Source organism: Nicotiana sylvestris, chromosome 1 (assembly GCF_000393655.2).
Source record: "Nicotiana sylvestris chromosome 1, ASM39365v2, whole genome shotgun sequence".
In the NCBI taxonomy this organism is placed as follows: Eukaryota; Viridiplantae; Streptophyta; class Magnoliopsida; order Solanales; family Solanaceae; genus Nicotiana; species Nicotiana sylvestris.
The window spans coordinates 175,639,820-175,661,967 of NC_091057.1; the positions used below are offsets into that span (position 1 = coordinate 175,639,820).

Consider the following 22,148-nt stretch of genomic DNA (forward strand, 5'->3'; position numbering starts at 1 on the left):
GTCAGCTTCAAGAGTCCCCGCATTATATTTGAACTCCAAGTACTTACTCTGTGTATTTGTGAAAATAATTTCTTACTATTGTCAATTTTGATATATTTAAATATCGAAAACAATATTCGCCTAAGAATTTTATTTCCTTTTGACACGAAAAGAAAAAGAAAGGCAATTCTGAAATCATTGTAATTAGGTTTATTCTCAAGATTCTATATCGGACGATCTTCTGCAACAAATCATTGTAATTTCTTAATCTTCTTGTGAATTAATGGTCGGATAGGGACTTCTCGAATTATTTCATTGAATGAGAGTGTTGTAAAGAGTACAAGGTTGAATATGTAGCAAGTACACCTAATTCTCTGTCACTTAAACCCTATTATTAATATCCATCCATCTTCCACAGCATTCGTGACCTTATTCGCCTGACGTATTGCAAGGGGGAGCAATTCAAGTATTGGTGAAGCTTCCCTTTAAATTGAAGACCGTTCCAGTTTGTTTTGAAGATATAAGACAAAATTTCCAGAAAGAATATGTTTCCAAATGCACCCAAGAAAACATAAATAATTTCAAATATTTTTAAATACCAAACTTGAAATTTAAACAAAATTGAATTTAATCTAATTCAAGTGAATGGGCCGTCGACAAACTTTTAGCACATTATTCCACGTAACTCAAATGTCATCGTTGGATACATATATTACGATCATCTTCACACATCTTTTTCTATCTTATAGCTTTCGTCCACTCCCGTAGAATTATTAATTACATTTTGGCAATAAGGCAACAGCCAAGAGCATAAGTCGATGTGTTTCATTTTCATTTATTTGTCAAAATGCACTTAAATGGATTCGTAAGATCGAATATCCTTTCAGTTGTTTCATACTAATTAAAAGAGACCAAAAGAACTCTCAAATTTACGAGTAACTTAACTGACTGAACTAGTTATAACTCCATGCATATAAATTTGTTTGGCACCATTATTGTAGAAGAAGTCAATCAAATTTTTCACCACAATCTTTTAACTATATTAAGATACTTTTAGTTGAGAAAATAGTAACGTTGTACTATTACTAATTGTATACAATAATTAAAAATATAAGTTTTATTTTTAAAAAATAATATAAAGTCGACGTTCATAATTAATTCCATGCATTTCATTCAAATAGTACATAATTTGGCTTTTACTATAAATTAGGCAAAATTAGTGATTTTGTAAAAATCATATTTTAATAAGTATATATTTATATCTTCATTGATATACAAGAGGAAAAAGTATTATATCAAGCAAACAAATCTTTCCTATCCGCTTCAAGAAAAAGAAGTTGCATTCAAATTTAAATTGCTTCAACAAAACTTAGACTGAAATTCAGTTCAACCTAAGTTTTTTGATATTAGAATATAAATCCCGCACGATAAGAAAGGAAAAAGATAACTTTCCTTTTCCAGATATTTCGAGTTCGGAGTGGAACTGTGTGGATCAGATAATTCAAATATAACTTCTATGTTGAGATAAATGAAGAGGTTAACAAATTAGCTACTACTACCAGTTTTAGTTGTGTGGCGTATGAAAATTGAAAACTGAAAAAAGGGAACGCGGACATTAATAGACTACTGGCATAGCTGAGAGAGTTTTAATTTAGATGATTATTTTGAACCAGAATTGTGTCTCTTAAATCTTAATACTCCCTCCGTTTCATATTAAATGAGGTATTTTTTTTAGTCTGTTCCAAAATAAATGACACATTTCTGAATTTAAAAATAATTCAACTTTAAACTCTTTTATTTTATCTATTTACCCTTAATGAGAAGCTTTTATAGCCACGCAAATGTCATGACCCCGCAATTTTTTTACCCCTTAAGCTTTTAAGGCCACAAGTTTCAAAAGTCTTCTTCTTTTTTCTTAAACTCCGTACCGAGTCAATATAATATGAAACTGAGGGAGTAGCATTTTAGTAATTCTCCGACAAACCCTAAAGTGCCTGGATATTTTTGTCTCTCTTTGCTGATCCAAAAGACAACTAATGCGTCATCGTTTCATATCAGTATTTATATTCATATACTGTCAAACAGTGACGACTACAAAGTCAGAAATTGAGTGCAAATTAAATGCACTTACTATTTTTGGAATCTATTAGTTTAAAGTACAATAAAATCAAAATTAGATTTTTTTATGAAATTAAATTCATCAACCTTAAATTCAGTATGTGTCACAATCACTCTCCCCAACCTAAGTGCATGGATATTTTAATCTCTCTTTGGTGCTCCAAAAGACAATGATCTACCTTTCCAATTTAGGGAAGAGCTAATAAAGTTAGTCAGCTGCCACATTTATGGTACATTATCTTGAGCCATGCACTGAAATTCATATACTGTCAAACAGTGACGGATACAAAGTGATAGTGATGGATCTCAACATTTAGTACTAAATTGCGTCAAATATATATAAAGAATGAAAAACTGTCGTGGATGCAATGCCACCAATCTTTTGTGTTTGATTGATTTAAACTATTTGAATATCAAGTACTCTGGAAGTTCCTTTCTTCTTTTGATGTGTTGTTGGGTCTTCGTATAGTGTATATGATTCATTTGCATACTAAACTTTGAAAAGCATATATTCATGCGAGGACTCCGAGGGTATTTATGAGACCATGAAAATGATCTTAAAACAAACACGGGGTGTTACACCTAATAAAGTTAAGTTAACCATAGAAAATAAACTAAGGTCAACTAAAGATCCTTTTTTTAATAAATACTAATTAAAAAAGAATTAAAATCATAATAGCAAAATGTTAGAGAGCCTAGGGTACGTAGTTAACTATGATTAGCAGATTAGGTATTAATTGTTATAGTTAAATATAGTGATATTTGTCATTTATTTATTGGTTGGGCGTCAACTGTAAACACTGGATGCTGATATATTTACCGAACAAAAGGTGTTGATCCATAAGTAATAATCGTGATGAATAAAATGTTATGGGAAAATTGTTGCTCGCAAAAAAGTATTGTATGTAGATGTATATTTGGTATGACGATAAATATTTTCAACTCTACCTCGCAATAAGCAACTATGTTTTCATGTTTTTTTTGTGCTCGTACTCCAAATAAAAAAAAATAATCAATATCTATCAGCTCTTTTTATATAATGGTGTTTGACTAGAAAAAAAAAGAATTTTGAAATTTATTGTCTAACATATGCCTGTAAAACTTATCTTATTAACAGTAAATAAACAGTTTAAAGTTAAATCATTCATAAATATAAAAAAATATCATCTTTATCAGGAGAGACTAAAAAGGAAATACTAATCACATAAATTAAGATGGAGGAAATAGTTGTTATGTTTAATGAAATTTCATATTTGCTTATTTGTTTAAAAATTGTTTAAAAAATGACTTCGAAATCAGAATTAATTTCCTCTTTACAATAATATCTAAGCTCTTTCATCTTTCCCTAAAATGACCAAAATACACTCCAGAATTTTCTCAAGAAACTTTAGAAAAAATTTAGGGGGTCACAATTGTAATTGTCAAATGGCTAATTATTTCCGTTACCATTATAAGTTCGACCATTGAACTTCACTCGAGAAAAAAAAGTTATTTAATACTCAATATACAGTGATGGAGAATACATATACAAGTATACAATCAGTTTCATCATTTCCTCTAGTACATCCCAAAAATGAAGAAAATCAAATTCAACAACATTTGCCCAATCACAAATCAAAAGACATGTAACTAATAGCATAAGTCACTACTTTTAACACTTAATTTAACAGGATTTATCTGGAAGCTAACATGTTTAACAAAATAGTATTAATTCTCTGGTCAATTACTCAAATAGTCACTCAACAATCTCAAATTATCTCCTAAAGTCACTTTTCTTTCGTTTGTAACAACAAAGTTAATGAACTATGCATGTTGCACTCAGAAGGTCACTCAACTAGATTTTCCAAATTTTGGATTGCTAAATACCTATTTTACCCTCTAAATTATAAATATTTAATCTTCTTTTTATTTTTTTAAAACATTTTAGTATTAACAACAAAAATTCAAAAATTTATTTATACATTTCAGAATGAAAGAAAATAAAGGTTGTAAAATATATATTCCATGCACGTAATATAAAAGAGTTATTTAAATAAAGATATTTTTATAATATACATTATATATTCTTGAAAATTATGCTCAATTATATTATTATATTTTTACCAACTTTCCGACGACACAAAGTAATGTCACTGGAAAGCAGGGAAACTATTTGTATAGGGTAAAATATGCTATGTTAAGCCGTGCATGGAATATATATAATATAATTGAGCATAATTTTCAAGAATATATAATGTATATTATAAAAATACTTTTATTTAAATAATTATTTTATATTACGTGCATGGAATATATATTTTACAACCTTTATTTTCTTTCATTCTGAATTGCGTAAATAATTTTTTGAATTTTTGTTGTTAATACTAAAATAATTATTAATAACAAATTATTCAAATTAATTTTTTTTGGCTATGCTCATTTTCCAGCATTATATATGCTTAAATATTTTTTATTTTTTTAATTTATAAATAATTTTTATTTATTCTATAGGAAATTCCATAATGTAAATAAAAAGGGAAAAAATATAATATTAAAAAGTTTTAAAAAAATAAAAAGAAGATAAATATTTATTATTTAGAGGGTAAAATAGGTATTTGACAATCCAAAATTTGGAAAATCTAGTTGTGTGACCTTCTGAATGCAATAGGCATAGTTCAGTGACTTTGTTATTACAAACGAAAGTAAAGTAACTTTAAGAGATAATTTGGGATAGTCGAGTGACCATTTGAGTGATGGACTCCTAATTATCACGTGAGTTTCTAGAAGAAAGCTAGCTTCCTTTAGCAGTCAAACGGAGAATGTGGATCTATGATTATTATAACAAACTGGAAACATAGTCTTAGTCTATGCTTCAAATTTTAAAATACACAACTTTAATTCAACTAGCTATTTAAGTACTATAATTTCTAAATAAGGTTGTCGATCTCCTGTTTTGGACCATAAAAACATTTATTGCAGGCCCCAGATTTCTTGCACCAGTTACATGTTGTCATAATATCGTCAATAAAAGCCTGCAGATTCTGCTGGGAGGAGCCACCTTCAGCCACCGCATCCTCCGCCGCTTTCTTCCACTTCAACGCATTCTCTTTCATCTCCGCCGCCTTTGCTCCGCTCGTCGCCTCCCTCACGCAATTCTCCACTTCCTCTCGAGGAATAATTCTATTTTCATCCTCACCTCTACACATACGAATCCCGACTTTAAAAACATCCACTAAATACTTAGCATCAAGAACTTGATCACCCCATTGAGGAAAAGCAATAATTGGTGTACCAATTGCTAGTGATTCCATAGTCGAATTCCATCCACAATGCGTCAAAAAACAAGCTAAAGATGGATGTGCTAATACTTGTTCTTGTGGACACCATTGTACAATTTTAGCCCTATCACCAGCTTTGTCCAAAAATCCATCTGGTAATTTTACTGGTAAATAACCTGTTCCTGTGTAAGGTTCCTTCATCACCCACAAAAAATTCAGCCCTGAATTCAACAACCCATAGGCCATTTCATCAACTTGTTCTTGTTTCAATGTTACTATACTCCCAAATGAAATGTACACAACAGAGGATATTGGTTTTGAATCCAGCCATTGTATTACACCGCTATCGGCTGTGAATAAATCGCCACGAAAATCGTCAGAGGATCCGTTAGGGGAAACTAATTTAGGGTGCTTGAATAATGGACCAACAGTTTTAATAGGACATATTTTGGAAAGTTGCTCAACGAGTTCAAGTTCAAGTTCTTGGAAAGTATCCATTAGTATACAAAATGGACTAGACAATTTCTTGAATTGACCTAAAATGGCTTCTTTCAACATAATATAGCGAGAAGAAGAAAAAGGGTGCAAGAAGTTAGGAATTTCGTCATGTTTGAGTAGAGGCATAGCGGGAAGTTGAACTTCAAGCTCGGGGTTTGATTCAGTAGGGAATGGAACTAATTTATGAAGATAATGGTAATAACAAGAAAAACTAGCAGCAGATTGAACCCAAAGGACAGCACTAGGAATTCCAAGAGTTTCAGCAACATCAGAAACCCAAGGGATAAAAGGATTATTTATAAGACAAGAAACAGGGCGACCCTGTTTCTCGTTTTCCTCAATCAGTTGATTGAGGCGTTCTGTACCTACTGACTCTAGATGTTGCATGTATAACCCGAGGTCGGTTCCCTCAGGCTTAGAATAATCCCAAGCATCATCAAAGAACTGAAATCTTAACTTACCTGAACCGTAGGGAGTTGGTTCATCACTTACGTTTTTATTGGCTTTTTTCATTTGAGCACCGTGACTTTCGGTTGTGGAAAAGGTAACGAGAATTCCTTTGGCAGCTAGAAGTTTGCCAAGTCGAAGTAAAGGATTGACATGACCTTGGCCTGGGAATGAGATCATAAAGACATGAATAGGTGGTGGTAGTGTGCCTTGTGAGCCCATATTTGTGTTCTGTACTTGCAAAGTTCTTTCTTGGAATTTAAGACAAAGAAAATTTCTGACTTCACAAAGTAATAGATAAGCTGTTTAAATAGAGAGAGTAAGATAGGTGTTCAGTTTCTCATTTAAGTCGTGCGGTAGATGCTCAAGGTAGTGTCCTTTTCCCCTTTGTTTCTTTTATCAAATGTTACTCACTCCTAAATCTATTTTCTTTTTGCTTCGTTCTAAAAAGAATAACCTCTTTTTAAATTTGAAAATAATTTAGTTTTAATTTTAATTTTATCTTTAATGAGAAACTTTTATAATCACACATATACTCTGATCCCCTTTCTGACTTGTTTAGAATCATAAATTTTAAAAATCTTTATTTTTTTTAAAATTTCGTATCCAGTCAAAAAGGTTCATGAAGGAGTAATAATATATTTATTTCTATTCCTAATAAGAAGCCGTTAAGGAGCTTGGGATCGTCAGCGAAAAAATTGCAATTATTTTAATCTAACACATGTGGTATGATATTTCTAAAAAAGAACTTTCCTTACACTATTCTTTATCCATTTTTTGCATCTTGGAATTAATTGCACTTCAGTAGATTTTCCCCTTCAAATCCTTATTTTTCTGGTGAATATTTTGGTTCTTATCCTGTGCTTCTTTTCCATCTTTGATAGCATCTTAAAAATTTGTGTTTTCTCTTTAGGAATTAGGGCTTTTGTGCGTGAAAACTTTAACATGCCAAGAACTTTTGTTATGTAGGTGTTTGAAAAAATTCTTCAATGAATGGGGCTTTCTACTAAATGTCTCATTTTATTTTTGGTATTGTCTACTGGTATTTAGTCTTCTTTCGTGGTTGATTAGTGTGATCAGGTTTTTTTACTTCAAGCATGTGAGTTTAGAATCTTTAGATCCATATTTTGGTTTTGTGCAGGGCAGCACACTTCTTATTATTTTTTATTCCAATCACAAGGCATGCTATATATTAAAACACATTGCATTAATGAACTCCAGTTGGTACTGTTATTTTTGTTGGTCTGAGGCAACTAGGTGTGGGTTGGAAAACTAAAAAAAACTACAGGCCTGCACATGTATTAATACCATCTGTTGGGCTGTACTATTTTTAAGCAATTATCTCTTCAATGAATGGATATACAAATAAGTAAATTCTGTACTACCATGTTAACCTGCACATTTTTTGGGGGTCAGCTCTACCGGGAAATGTGCCTTTTCCTTACTTGCGTGGTTACGTAAATACTGCTGACAGCAATAAATACTCTTTCAGTATGATTCAAGGATAAAAAAATGCTAATGTTTCACCATTTTTGAGCTAACGTTCACATTTTTGAGCGTTAGCTTAACCTTTTAAAGTAATTTGATTTCACCATTTTAGAACTCAAGTCTAATTACGAAATTTGGCTAAGAGCTAAATTAAAAAAAAAAAAAAAAACAGACTTGTGTATATATAGCTGTATGTATATTGAACTATAGCATTTACTGATTTACTACTTAGGGTGTGTTTGGTATAACGGAAAATGTTTTCCGTGGAAAATGTTTTCTTGGAAAACAAATAGTAATCTTATTCATTTTCCGGTGTTTGGTACACAAATTAAGAAAAATGACTTCTCAAGAGTATTTATAAATAATTTAGATATAATAAACATGAAACCATAAACTTTCAAACCAACAACCTTCCGGACCCACAAATTTCATAAACTTTCCAATTGCTAAACTTTCAAAACCGCGGAATTTCGAACCCGTAAACTTTATAATTTTTAAACCCGTAAACTTCCAAACACATAAACCTCCGAACTCATAATTTTGGAACTTGTAAAATTTTGAGCCTTTAAACCAATAAATAATAAAATTAAAACTGAAAAATATATTTATAAAATTTTTTTGGGGGAGGGGGAGGGGAGGGAGGGGGTGAGGGGGCGGGGCTGGGGGGCAGTAAAACGAATAAAAATAAAAATTTAAAGTACAAAAAAAAAATTGGGGGGGGGGGGGGGCAGGTGGGAGGATTGGGGTGGGTGGGTGGTGCAAAACGAAAACATAGAAATTTGAAATAGCAAAAAAAAATTAAGGTAAAAAAAATATTTTTTTTTGTCGGGGGAAGGGGGGAGGGGGAGGGAATGGAGGGGTAGTAGGGTGGGTGGTAACGGAAAAACTGAAATTTGAAAAAAAAAACTTTTTTTTGGAGAGGGAGTGGGGTGGGTTGGTGAGGGTGGAGAAGGTTGAGAAGGAGCTTTGGAAAATATTTTCCCTTCTCTTGATAAGGAAAATATTTTCTAAAACATTTAAGCCAACCAAACATGAGAAAATTGGAAAACATTTTCCGAAAAATATTTTCCTTCATACCAAACACACCCTTAATGTTTTCCTATTTCGATATTCACATACTTTTATGCAGAGTGAAATAGAATATATTTGGTAATTTAGCCAGTATCATCTTAAAACACCACAAAATGAGAACATGTTTTGAAGCTCTTTTTTCACTTCAATAGAATGAAACTTTTTGGCATTATTGCTCCTTCATACTCTATATTCCCAAATTCACTTTATCCGGTACCGGAACAGGACCAAAATGGTAGAAATTCTGAATCGATTTTAGTGTTATGTCGCGGAAGAGACAAAACTGAAAATAAAGAAGATAAAGAACACCAAATTTTAAAGTGGAAAACCTTTTAAATCGAAGGTAAAAACTACGGGATCACAAAGATCCAAAAAGCTCCACTATAACAATAAGTGGGTCACAAAAGTTCTCCAAATTAGCTACACAACAAGTGTCAAACACAGAGCAACAATAGCAACAAGAGCAACAACTAATAAATTGAAGAAAGAGGATTATCCACAAAAATGAAGCTGTTGTCTGAGGCTCGAAATCAGATACTACAGGCCTAAAAAATTCGCTCTTCACCGTTCAAATCAAAGACCAAGATGTTACGAACACTCGGTCAAACTTTCAGCCCGATCCAATGGTTAACGAATCATAAAACATAATTTGAAGTTGGCTGGTCGGAATAAAAATCTGCAGCAAAAACAAATACTTTTCTTCTCTCTTCTCTCTTAATGAAAGCTCTCTCAAAACCACTCTTATGTGCTTAAGTCTTTCAAAGACTTGTATCAATGAGCATAGAACGATTCTCCAAGGTTGTCCTATTTATAGATCATAAGTGGTGCTTTCTCTTAAAACCAAAACCCACTCATTGATACAATCCGAATCTAATTCCGAATAAGAATAGAAACCAAAAGAGAATGGGATTAGGCCATTGGGCCTTTGGCTGGACAACATGGGCATGTGCCCAACAAACTCCCTCTCCAGCTAAGTGGCCAAATATGTCTTCAAGTAGAGGAACTATTGGCATGCTTCATGCCTGCCAATTTTCTGCAATACGCATGCTTATCTGCAAGCTTAACTACAAAGTCCTCATGCTGCTCCGTATAAATCTCCTCATTCAAAACACTATGAAGAAAAGCAGCCTTGACATCCATCTACTCAACCTCTAAATCTAGACTTGCAACTAAGCCTATAACTACACGAATAGAAGACATCTTCACAACAGGGGAGACAATTTTATCAAAGTCAACTCCCTTCTTCTGGCCAAAACCTTTAACAACTAACCTCGCCTTATATCTAGGCGCGGAGGTATGATTATCTTGCTTTATTCTGAATATCCATTTGTTAGATAAAGCTCTCTTACCTTTCGATAAATTTCACTAACTCATAGGTGTCATTCTCATGGAGTGACTTCATCTCATCTTCTATGGCTTCAATCCACTGATCTTTATGAGTATTTTGCATGGCTTCATCTTAATTCTCAGGTTCTTCCATGTCAGTAAAAAATACATACTCATCAAGAGGATAGCGCATGGATTTTTGCTTCTCCCTTGTAGATCTTCTAAGAAAGGTTTCAGGAGCATTCAAAGTAGTTACCCGAGCAGGAATTGGTTGTTGATCAACCACAACTTCATCAACTGAAGCATCCATAACATCTAAACCATGATGATCATTTTGATCTTGATAACTATCTTCATTATTGTCTTGGGTTCCTTCATGTGCAATAGGTGCCTTAGCAATAGAAACTGGATCACTATCAACTAAGCTCTCATTACTCTGAGAATCTATCTTCTCAGCTTTGTCAATATATTCAATAGTCGGGTCTTCAAAGAATATTGCATCATGACTTCTAATAAGTTTATTTTCTACTGGATCATAAAAACGATACACAAATTCTTCTTGACCATAACCGATAAAGATGCGCTGCTTAGTTTTGACATCCAGTTTCGATCTCACATATTTAGGATCAGCACACAAGCTTTATACCCAAAAACTCCCAGGTGATCATAAGAAACACTTTGGCAAACCAAACTTTGTCTGGGACATCACCATCCAAAGCAACAGCAGAAGACAAATTGATAACATAGGCAACAGTGTTAAGGGCTTCCGCCCAAAATGTATTTGGAAGTTTAGCCTCTGAAAGCAAGCATCTAACTCTTTCAACTAGAGTTCTATCCATCCTCTCTGCTAAACCATTCAATTGAGTCGTCTTGGGCGAAGTTTTCTGATGACGAATTCCTTGTTCCTTGCAATAGTTATCAAAGGGACTACAATATTCACCACCAATGTTAGTGCGAATATATTTTAATTTCTTCCATGTCTGTCTCTTAGCTAAGGCCTAAAATTCTTTAAACACGCCAGGCCGCCTTCCTTGTTTTTAAAAGTCATCAATTTCTTTAGTAGGAATAACTTGTTGTTCCCAGTTTTTTAAGCATAAAGAGTCTCTAACTTTTCCCACAATGATTTCGCATGTGTCTCGTTCACAATATGGTTGCGAATATTATCTGTGAGCACGTGATTTTTGCCCTACGAGAACTACTCCCAGAAAATTCAAAATAAGATAGTTTTGTGTTGTTTGTGATTTATTTGTATTTGTCTGTGCATGATTATTTTTACTTTAATTAAGAAAAAAAAATACAATAAATAAATAAATATATGTGCATTTAGGATTTAACTTTACAAGTAGAATTAATTAAACAATATTTGAATTTATAAGAATGAAAATCACAAAAAAAATGTACTTTGCATTTTAAATTTAATCTCCAATTGTGTGATTTTATTTTGGTTGGTATTTGATTGTGCATGATAATTGTTATTAGAAGATAATTAGTATTTTTTTAATTTTGGTTGGTAACTTAATCTAAATTTTAGATAGGAAATAAGAAGAAGAAAAAGAAACAAATAAGAAAGATGGGAAATTCGGACCAGGCCCATACCAAAAATCAGCCTAATACCCGCCCCAATCCAGTCCGTCTCAAAGACAAACCAAACGACGTCATTTAGTAACGCTCAATCTGGGCCGTTGATCTCAGCTGATCAACGGTCCAGATCAACTCCTCCGTCACCCGACCCATTCCCATCCAAGACCGATCCGGTCTCAAGGGTAAACGAAGCGACGTCGTTTCCGTTTATGAATGGATCGAAGCCATTGATCTCATCAGATCGAACGGCCTGGATTCATCCCACCCTTTCATATATATACTTCAAACCATACCCCCACCCCCCAAACCAAACCCCCCTCGCCCCATCGTCTCTCTCAGACACTTCAGAGACGACCCCCCAAACCCTAGCCTCCCTCGTTCCCTTCGCCTGAAAACCCGGCGGCGCCGGCTCTGATGGCCATGAAAATAACACCCCTGAACTACCCTACTCCCCCTATCCGATTCCACACTCCATTAACCTCGAATCATACTACAACTTCTCGAATCTTCGATCAAAGATCCTCGTCCCAAACCCTAGCATGACCACTTAACCCCAAAATCACACCCAATAATCCCCTTGACATCCTCGTCGCTAATCCCTAACCTAATTGGCTCGAATCTGAGTAAAACTCATCGAATGACGGATCTAGGGTTCAAACGGTTTGGGACTGTATCAAAGCTGTTAGGGTCGAATGGGTTCTAGTTAGTATTATAAGCCTATTTCTGACGAAATAGACATATAATACTAACTGGAACTCAAGTTTGAAAAGGCATGTTGGTGGGATCCGAGAAAAGAATAGTAAGTTCTTCTTAGCTTCTTCTTTTCCTTTTTCTATATGTTGATTTGTCTGTGCTAGGTTGTAATCAGTCGTTTCTTTGGGTTTTCAGTTTAAGATAATTCTTAACCCAGTAAATACTCCGCTTCTTTTTCTGATTCTGGTGTAGTTCAATCGATTATTCGTTTGCCTAAATTAGATTCGTTGTAATTCGTCTTTTGTCCGTTATTTTCTCCCTTCTCCATCAGACCTTTTTCTTGGTCCAAATTTTCTGTTGTTGATTATATGTTATAAATTGTTTGATCAATTGAATAAGTTTCGTCGATTAGTCCGGTAGGTTTGAGTGTTAGTTTAACATGATAGTAGTTTAATTTTTGTCTTGATTTCATAGTTTATTCCAGTCTGTTTCCCCTCCTGCTTCGTTTCTGTTCTAAATTTTGTGTTGAAATGAGCCTGTTGGTATATTTGAACTTAGAACTAAGCCTGTTGGTATATTCAGCTCATCACATTGAATTGAATTCCTTGGTCATTTGTTATCCTGAATCTGTCAATCCCCTTAAAGCTCTTCTGGCTATTTCTTCTTTTGTGTTCCAATTTAATTAAGCGTATGCTCGTCTAGTTGATTTCAGTTCATTTGTTTCTGAGCTAAATATGATTGGTTCCCCAATATAGTTAGTTCAATATGTGTTGCCCTGAACCCTTAGTCTTCATTTTTGATGTCATTTGATTTGATATGAGTTTCTATCTTGAATTACTGACTGATTTGACAAGTTGAATTGGTTATAGCTATTGTAGTTTGTTGGTTAATTAGGATTCAGCTTAGTTAGTTGGTAGGTTTGAATAGGTTAGAGCTGAAAGGTTTAATACAGATTAAAAGGGATTGGGTAGGATAGTAATTTCAGGGACTTTAAGAGGGTATTTTGGGATTTAAAAGGTTTGAAAATGGGTTAAGTTGAATGTTCTGTCCACTAAGTATTAATGTACCATTAAAATAATGCATTAGTGGGGAACACAGCATAATGGTATGGGGGTAATGATAAAATGTTAAAGGATACACATAGTAGAGGAATATTACAAGCTGGAAAGAAAAAGAAACATGGGGGGTAATAATAAAAGATCCTTCTTACAGCTGTAAAGAAAGGAGGGGGACTGGAACGGGCAGTAAGGGGGGAGAGAGTGAAAACAGAGAGAAAAATCCAAAGATATAAAGAGAAGACAGAGAGTTAAAAGATTAAGGGATAAGAGATAGAGAGATAGGCATTGGGAGACGTGGAGAGAGGAAAAGTCAATCTGAGAGAACATTTTTGAGTTTTGAATCAGTTCTGAGAGATAGTTTAAAAGAAAGGGTACTGTTCCATTGAGTTCTAGGGAGAATTTAGATTCCAAGCACTGGTTCTTGCCCCCTTTTGATTGTTAAATCTATTTGGCAGTCTATTGATTCTGTTTCTGAACTTATCCGAGCTCAGTTTGTTCTGTTTGGGCGTCCGTATGGCTGTTTGGTTCTACAAATCAGTGTGGTCTTTGGTTTGAGTGTATTTCTGATTTGGAGAGTGGTATTGCTGTGTTGGTTTTTGTTTTAACTATTCCATTACTGCTGGTGATTTGCTGTTGGTATTGTTGTGTCATCCGCTGCTGCTGACTGCTCTTCCTTCTTTTGTTCTGTTTTCCCAATCTAGGTACACGCCTGAAGCTGGCCCAATATAGCCGTTTGAATTGAAAGCTAAAATGAAATGGTCTTCTTTGGAATTTATGTGTTTAAGCTGTTAGTAGAGTAGTAGTAGATAATTTGTATTTGTTTAAACTCATTTTGGTTTTATGGTGTATAACTGAACTGATAGAATTATTATAGTATTAATTTAATTTCGTTTTGTGTGGTATAATTCCGGAATTAAAAGCAGGCTGAAATGGAAAATGGTTTAGAAGTTCATGGATTTCACTTGTATTAACAACATTGAGTTGAAACCAGTCGGCAGACATTGAATCCAGTAGTGTGTTAAAGTCTTAAGCATGTGTGTAATGAGGGTGGTCTCTTAGCTAAGCTGAGATGTATGAAAATCGTTCATGGTGTCTATATCGTTGCTTGAGCCCTGTTAATGTTCAGATATTTAGGTTAACACTTGTTTTGGAATTATGTAGCCTTGTCTAGCCTCACTATTATTAACTAAACGTTGCATGAATTTGAATGTCGAACTGAAACCGGAAAAGCATGATTCATAGTTAGTTTAGTGTATTTACCTGATTTGAGTAAACTATTAGACTAATCTTGATGGATATTTCCTTTTGGTCCTAGTTAATTCAATTTTGGTTCTGAGCAACTTAGCTAGAGAAATCAGAAGGTTTTGAGTTAATAACACTTTGTTCCTGGCCTTTTAGCCTGTTTGGATTGTTTTGTCCACGCCAGGATTCGATATTGGTATGGGGGGGGGGGCTACGGCTGTTTGAGCCTGTTTTACTCCCCATAGGCCCAAGTATCTCCCCTTTCCAAAGCTGGGAACGATTCCCATTCACTGCAACTTTCAAATAGGCCCGTTTAGTGCATAGATTTGGATCTGTTTTAAAATTCAATGTATAGTTTAGCTTGGTATAATTCAGTTCTTAATTAATTAGGGAAATTTTTTAGAGACAAACAAATAGAAAATCATAGTCACTTTTAGGTTGGCCTTTTAATAAAATGATGAGACGAGCCCAGCCAAACAAAAATACAAAATGCGGGGTCCTCAATAAATATTATATGAAAAATACTTAGAATTCGGGAGGGCCGTTTAGCGAATTTCACAGCCTTCCCCAAATAATAACGCGTTAGACTCTTTAGGTGCGATTTTAATGAAATTAAATTCCTAAACTCGGGTGCGCATTTATGCGACCCAAATCCAAATCTCAACGGAGTCGAAATGTGTTGACCACCACGGGTGCATTGATTGCGACGTGGTTCGAGATGCGTTTTCACGACGTTGTAATCCTTTTAAAATAAATATAATAATAAAAGCGGTTTTAAAAGCGAATAAAAAGCACATAAGCTAGAGCATGTTTTGAAATCAGATAAAATTAAATACGACAGTTGAGCGACCGTGCTAGAACCACGGAATCCGGGAATGTCTAATACCTTTTCCCATGTTAACAGAATTCCTCTAGGATTTCTGGTTCGCGGACTATTAACAGAGTCATATTTTCCTCGGTTCGGGATTCAACCGGTGACTTGGGACACCATTAATCTCCCAAGTGGCGACTCTGAATCTCAATAATAAATCCCGTTCCGATTTTCCTTTAAGTGGAAAAACTCCTTTATGCCTCTGCGGGCATGGGTAAAAAGGAGGTGTGACAGCTCTGGCGACTCTGCTGGGGACAAGGACCCAGAATCTCTGGTTCAGGGTTCAGAATTCGAGCTTTAAATAATTGTTATAATTGGCTTGTTTTATCCGATTTTTTACATGTTTGGGCCTAATGTGCTAAGTGATGCTTTTTACTGCTTTGATATTATCTGAACCGCATATAAACTGCTACGAAGCCCTTCTCTTCTCATCTTCTGGGATGTGCTCGCTGGTCGAGACTCTCTATTCTGTTAGTGTCATACCTTGAAATAAGAAAAAGGCTCGGACAAGTTACTAAGCCGTATGGCCTTTTGGTTCCCGGTACGTAGCCCCCCTCATCGACTCGAGTTGTCCGCTCGGGTACACAGTCTAGAACAAATACCAGGTTATAAACCTAGAATAACTCAGCTTCATTCCGAATCCCTAGTAGGAGCGTTTGTTTGCATCACGTGCATTTGACTTTGGAGGCTCAACATAGGGGTTGGGTCTGTCTAGGACAGGTGTACCAAAAATGACAAAAGACCATCCTGATGCATCTTACTTACTACTTGTGCATTTGCTTGCTTCGAACTTGCATGCTGACCGGCTTTTGAATATTTTAAAGAAAGAGAGATAGAGGTACGAGGGTTAAAGAGAGTTAATCGCATGTTTTGAAAAAAAAACCAATGTCCAAATATTGTCGAAACTCTGCCAAATTTTTGAGAAAATGAAAAAAAAGAAAAGAAAAAAAAAGGAAAAAAAATATAGTTTTATTTGCCAATGAAAAGAGTCTGGTTTTCAAAAGAAGTTTGTTTTATCAGACGGAACTACGCACGGTCTGATTCATGTGGGGACATGATACGTAGGCAATATGTATAGGATTCGACCACCACTAAAAAGAAAAGGGGAAAATGAAAAATAAATAAAGAAGGACAGAAAAAAGGAGGCTTAAAAGAAGGGGCACGATTATGAGATGCCGGAATGACGCACGCAACCGAAGCAAATGCATGATAGAAATGGTTAATTGCCTAGGTGCATTGCATCCCAATGTGTAATTACATATGTGTTAAACTCTAAAAAACTAACAAGTTTGTTGTTTTCCAGAGAATTCAAGCAGTTAGTTTATTTAGAGGATACTGACACATTATCATTACCAAACCAGATCGAAGGGACCAATACCAGAAATCATGTCTATCCCAGATGTCGACACTAGTGTTGAGGTAGAGGAGTTGGACATCTATAAAATGAAAGAGGAGATGCTCAAGCTTAAGCAACAGATGGCCGAAATGTACCAGGCTTGGTCCAAAGGGCAATCACCGCCAGCTTACCTTGCTAACCCGGCTTTTACCCCACCATTAGCTCAGTCTCAGGATCATCCTGCCACCGATCCAGGTTTTCCCATTTATCAGCACTACCATGGCACTACTTCTCATACGCCACAAGGTCCACCCCCAAAATCAATTCCATACCCTCCTCCGCCAATCACCCCTGTCTTTGTGGCACCTCCACCAGCTGCACTCCATAAATCCCCGAGTGAACCTGTGTTCTAAGCGCAGGACAACCAGTATTATCCCCCGTAGCTTACCTTCAAAGCGCCTGAAGCCTATCCACATGATCCACATTCTGACCTACCAGGGAAAGCAGAAAAACCGGCCAGAAATCCTGAACAGGAAGAGATGTTCAGAAAAATGAAAAGCATAGAACAATCCTTCAGGGATATGAGAGGGTTAGGAGGTCAGGTGAGTGTAGCTTACAAAGACCTGTGTTTGTTCCCAAATGTACAACTACCGGCAGGGTTCAAAATGCCCAAATTCGACTTGTACAATGGACACGGTGATCCGGTGGCTCATTTGAGAGGTTTTTGCAGTAAGATGAGGGGAGCCGGAGGAAAGGATGAATTGCTAATGGCTTACTTCAGTCAGAGTTTGAGCGGAGCAGCATTGGAGTGGTACACCCGCCAAGATCACGGAAGATGGTACACATGGGATGATCTGGCACAAGCATTCGCTTGTCACTTTCAGTATAATCTTGAGATCATTCCAGACCGACTATCTTTGACTAAACTAGAGAAGAAGCACAGTGAAAGCTTTAGAGAATATGGTTTCCGATGGAGGGAGAAAGCAGCAAGGGTAGATCCCCCAATGAAAAAGAACGAGATGGTCGATTACTTTTTACAGGCTTTGGAGCCAACTTACTTTGGTCATTTGGTGTCCGCAATTGGCAAGTCTTTTAATGAGGTTGTGAAAATGGGAGGCATGGTCGAGGAGGGGCTTAAGTCCAACAAGATCATGAGTTATTCAGCGATCAAGGCAACCACTCAGGCCATCCAAAGCGGCACTGAGGGTGTATTTGGGAAGAAGAAGAAGGAAAATGTCACGACTGTTGAGTCCAGAGCCTGGTTCAGATCTATAGGCCTGTCACCCTACTATAGCCAATCACGACCCTACCACCAAAATTACCCCCACACTTCATATAGCCCTCCATAGCCCTACTACCCACCGTCAGATCCCCATTTTTCCGTCCATCATGCACAAGCCTATACCCAAACCCCGACACACGCACAATGGCGTGCGCCGGCTCCACAAAATCCATACCCAGCTCCACAAAACACATATCCACCCCAAGGGCCTACAGAAATCCCCCCGGGACGGGTTTTCGACCAAGCCAAGCCCTCAAGAATGAGATGTCACAGAAGCAAAAGACTTTCACTCCACTGGGGGAATCATATACCGGTCTTTTCCACAGATTGAGGCAGTTGGGCACGTTGAATCCAATTGAGCCTAAAATGCCAAATCCTCCCCTAGAAATCTTGACCATTCAGTGAGTTGTGAGTACTGTTCAGGGGCCCCAAGGCATGATACAGAGAAATGTTGGAAGCTGAAAACAGCTATGCAAGAGCTTATCGATACTCATCGGATCGAGGTTCAAGCCCCAGAAGCACCAAATATTAATCAGAATCCACTGCCAGCTCACCATGAGACACACATGATTGAGTTGATACAAAAAGAGGGGGAGCCCAGGAAGCCCTCACAGACGGTAATAATGATCCATTCCAGTGAAACCAGCTCATAACTAGTGGGAAATCAGTGGTCCAATTGAGAGGGGTAGATGATAAGACAGCTGTGGTAGCCGAGAGAGGGTCGTCGAGCCTTGTTGCAGTGAAACCCGAGAAAGCTAAAGTGGTAGTGCCAGGGGTTGCAAGTAAACCTGTTGTGGCCGTGAAGGGTGCTCGCACAGAGCCTGTTATTATAAAACTGGTAACTCAGCTTCCAGTGATCAACAGCAAGGTTGTTCCTTGGAATTATGAACGGGTGACGGTGATTTACAAAGGGAAAGACGTCAAAGGAGACGTGTGTGAAGCCCAAGGTCTAACTCGTTCGGGAAGGTGTTTTTCTCTCGCAGAGTTAAGAAGGGCCAATCCAGTAGCGACAAAGAATCCAATTACCGAGGAAGAGGCGGAAGAATTTTTAAAGAAAATGAAGGCGCAAGATTACTCCATGATGGAGCAGTTGAGGAAGACACCGACACAGATCTCATTGTTATCCTTATTAATCCATTCATATGAGCACCGCCGGGTATTAATGAAAATTCTGAACGAAGCCCATGTTCCGGATAAGATCTCTGTGAACCATCTGGAGAAAATAGCAACAAGATTTTCGAGGTTAACAGGGTCACCTTTTCAGATGATGAGTTGCCCGTGGAAGGTACAGAACATAATAGAGCCCTCTATTTGACCGTGAAGTGTGAAGACTCGGTAGTCACTCGAGTACTGATTGATAATGGGTCCAGTGCCAATATCTGTCCTTTGACCACGTTGAACAAACTAAAGGTCGATGGTGACAGAATTCACAAGAACAACATCTATGTTCGAGGGTTTGATGGAGGTGGTACAGACACAGTGGGTGACATCGTACTTGAATTAACAATTAGTCCGGTCGAGTTCACCATGGAGTTTCAAGTGTTGGACGTGGCAGTGTCATATAATCTTCTGTTGGGGCGACCCTAGATCCACGCCGCCAAAGCAGTGCCTTCTACATTACATCAGATGGTCAAATTTGAGTGGGATAGGCAAGAGATCATAGTACATGGGGAAGACAATGCAAGCGCCGTAAGTGATGCCATCTTACCCTTCATAGAGGCTGACGATGACAAGGGGCCCTGGGTTTACCAGGTATTCGATACGGTTTCAGTGGACAAAGTTCCCAAGGGTGAAAACATCCCACTTCCCAAAATAGCAGCTGCAACTGTCATGGTAGCCTCAGAGATGTTGAAAAACGGGTTTGTGCCAGGCAAAGGTTTAGGGGCTAATCTTCAGGGTATTGTTCAACCGGTTTCTTTGCCCAAAAATCTGGATACCTTTTGGCTGGGGTTCAAGCCTACAGTGGCGGATGTGAGTCGGGCCCGCAAGTTGAAGAAAAAAGTCTGGGTCCTTCCCAAGCCAATCCCGCGTCTGTCCAGATCTTTTGTTAGGCCGAGCATCAAAAAACAATTGTTGTCCAAGGTTACAGGGCCATTGATTGGTGCAGATGGAGACTTAAATGAAGGCTTTGAAAGATTATTCACCAAAATCAACATGGTAGAAGTTGGTGAGGGGTCCAGCAAGGCGGATGTGCAGTTTGTGGGGCCAAAGGAAAAAATCAACAATTGGATGGCTACTCATTTTCCCATTCGGAGGGAGTCTTGGTAGTTGGCTCTGATTTTCCTTCCTGTTTTCTGGATTATTCCAGGGTTGTAGTCCAGATTTCTTTTATTTTTGTTGTGTTCATCAAAGTGTGAAACCTTGTTATCCCGTAATTCAATAAAATAAAAAAGTTTCTTCTTCATTCCTTATTTTATTTTAATTTTGTTTTCTTCTTTTCTTTTTCTATACAGTTCTCTTTATACTGGTCTTAATGACATGGCGTGCATAATGAATCCGCAGCCCAGTCTTAAAAATCAATCTGATTATGAAATGATAGTTCAAGAAGTAGATTGTGATTACGAATCAGATTATGATGATGAGGATGAAGCCTTCGAAGAAATTAGTAAGGAGTTAATTCACTTCGAAGAAAAACCCAAACCCAATTTGAATAACACAGAAGCCGTCAATTTAGGGGATACAGACAACGTTCGAGAGACTAAAATAAGTTTCCACCTCGAGCCAAAAATCCGGGAGGAGTTAATCAAAGCACTCATTGAGTACAAAGATGTTTTTGCGTGGTCATATGACGACATGCCAGGTTTAAGCACTGATTTAGTGGTCCACAAATTGCCCACTGATCCAGCGTTCCCACCCGTCAAGCAAAAGTTGAGGAAATTCAAAACTGATATGAGTGTGAAGATTAAAGAAGAAGTTACCAAGCAGTTGGATGCAAAGGTTATTCGGTTCACTCGATATCCTGTCTGGTTGGCTAATGTCGTGCCTGTATCGAAGAAGGACAGCAAGATCAGAGTATGCGTCAATTACCGCAATCTCAACAAAGCAAGTCCGAAGGATAACTTCCCACTACCCAATATCCATATTTTGAACGATAATTGTGCCAAGCGTGAGATCGGATCTTTTGTGGATTGATATGTCGGGTATCATCAGATTCTAATGGATGAACAAGATGCAGAAAAGACGGCATTCATCACACCCTGGGGAACTTATTGCTACCGGGTAATGCCATTTGGTTTGAAGAATGCTGGGGCAACTTATATGAGGGGAATGACTACTGTGTTTCATGATATGATACACAAGGAGATTGAGGTATATGTAGATGATGTGATCATAAAATCAAAGCATCAGGCCGACCACGTCAGGGATTTGAGGAAATTCTTCCAGAGGCTTCGCAGGTACAACCTCAAGCTTAACCCCGCCAAGTGTGCATTTGGTGTTCCATCTGGAAAACTGTTGGGATTCATAGTCAGCCGGCGAGGCATCGAGTTGGACCCATCAAAGATCAAAGCCATACAAGAATTGCCACCTCTGAGGAACAAGACTAAAGTGATGAGTCTGTTAGGAAGGTTGAACTATATCAGCAGGTTTATCGCTCAGCTTACGACGACTTGCGAGCCTATTTTCAAGTTGCTGAAGAAGTACGCTGCGGTCAAGTGGACTGATGAGTTTCAGGAAGCATTCGACGAGATAAAGGGATACTTGTCTAACCCGCCTGTGCTGGTACCACCAGAACCAGGGAGACCTTTGATTCTTTACTTGACTGTCCTGGAAAATTCATTTGGCTGTGTACTGGGGCAGCATGACACCACCGGCAGAAAAGAACATGCCATCTACTATCTTAGCAAGAAGTTCACAGCTTATGAGGTTAAGTACACTCACTTGGAAAAGACATGTTGCGTCC

General features: G+C 37.1%; 1 protein-coding gene across 1 annotated transcript; it reads right to left on the reverse strand.

Moving 5' to 3' along the window:
- Positions 1-4,876: 4,876 nt before the first annotated feature.
- On the reverse strand, positions 4,877-6,590 carry LOC104237678 (gallate 1-beta-glucosyltransferase 84A23-like). The gene has a single exon (XM_009791871.2). It carries the CDS (start codon positions 6,519-6,521, stop codon positions 5,004-5,006), a length of 1,518 nt encoding a protein of 505 aa, XP_009790173.1. The 5' UTR covers positions 6,522-6,590; the 3' UTR covers positions 4,877-5,003.
- Positions 6,591-22,148: the final 15,558 nt, after the last annotated feature.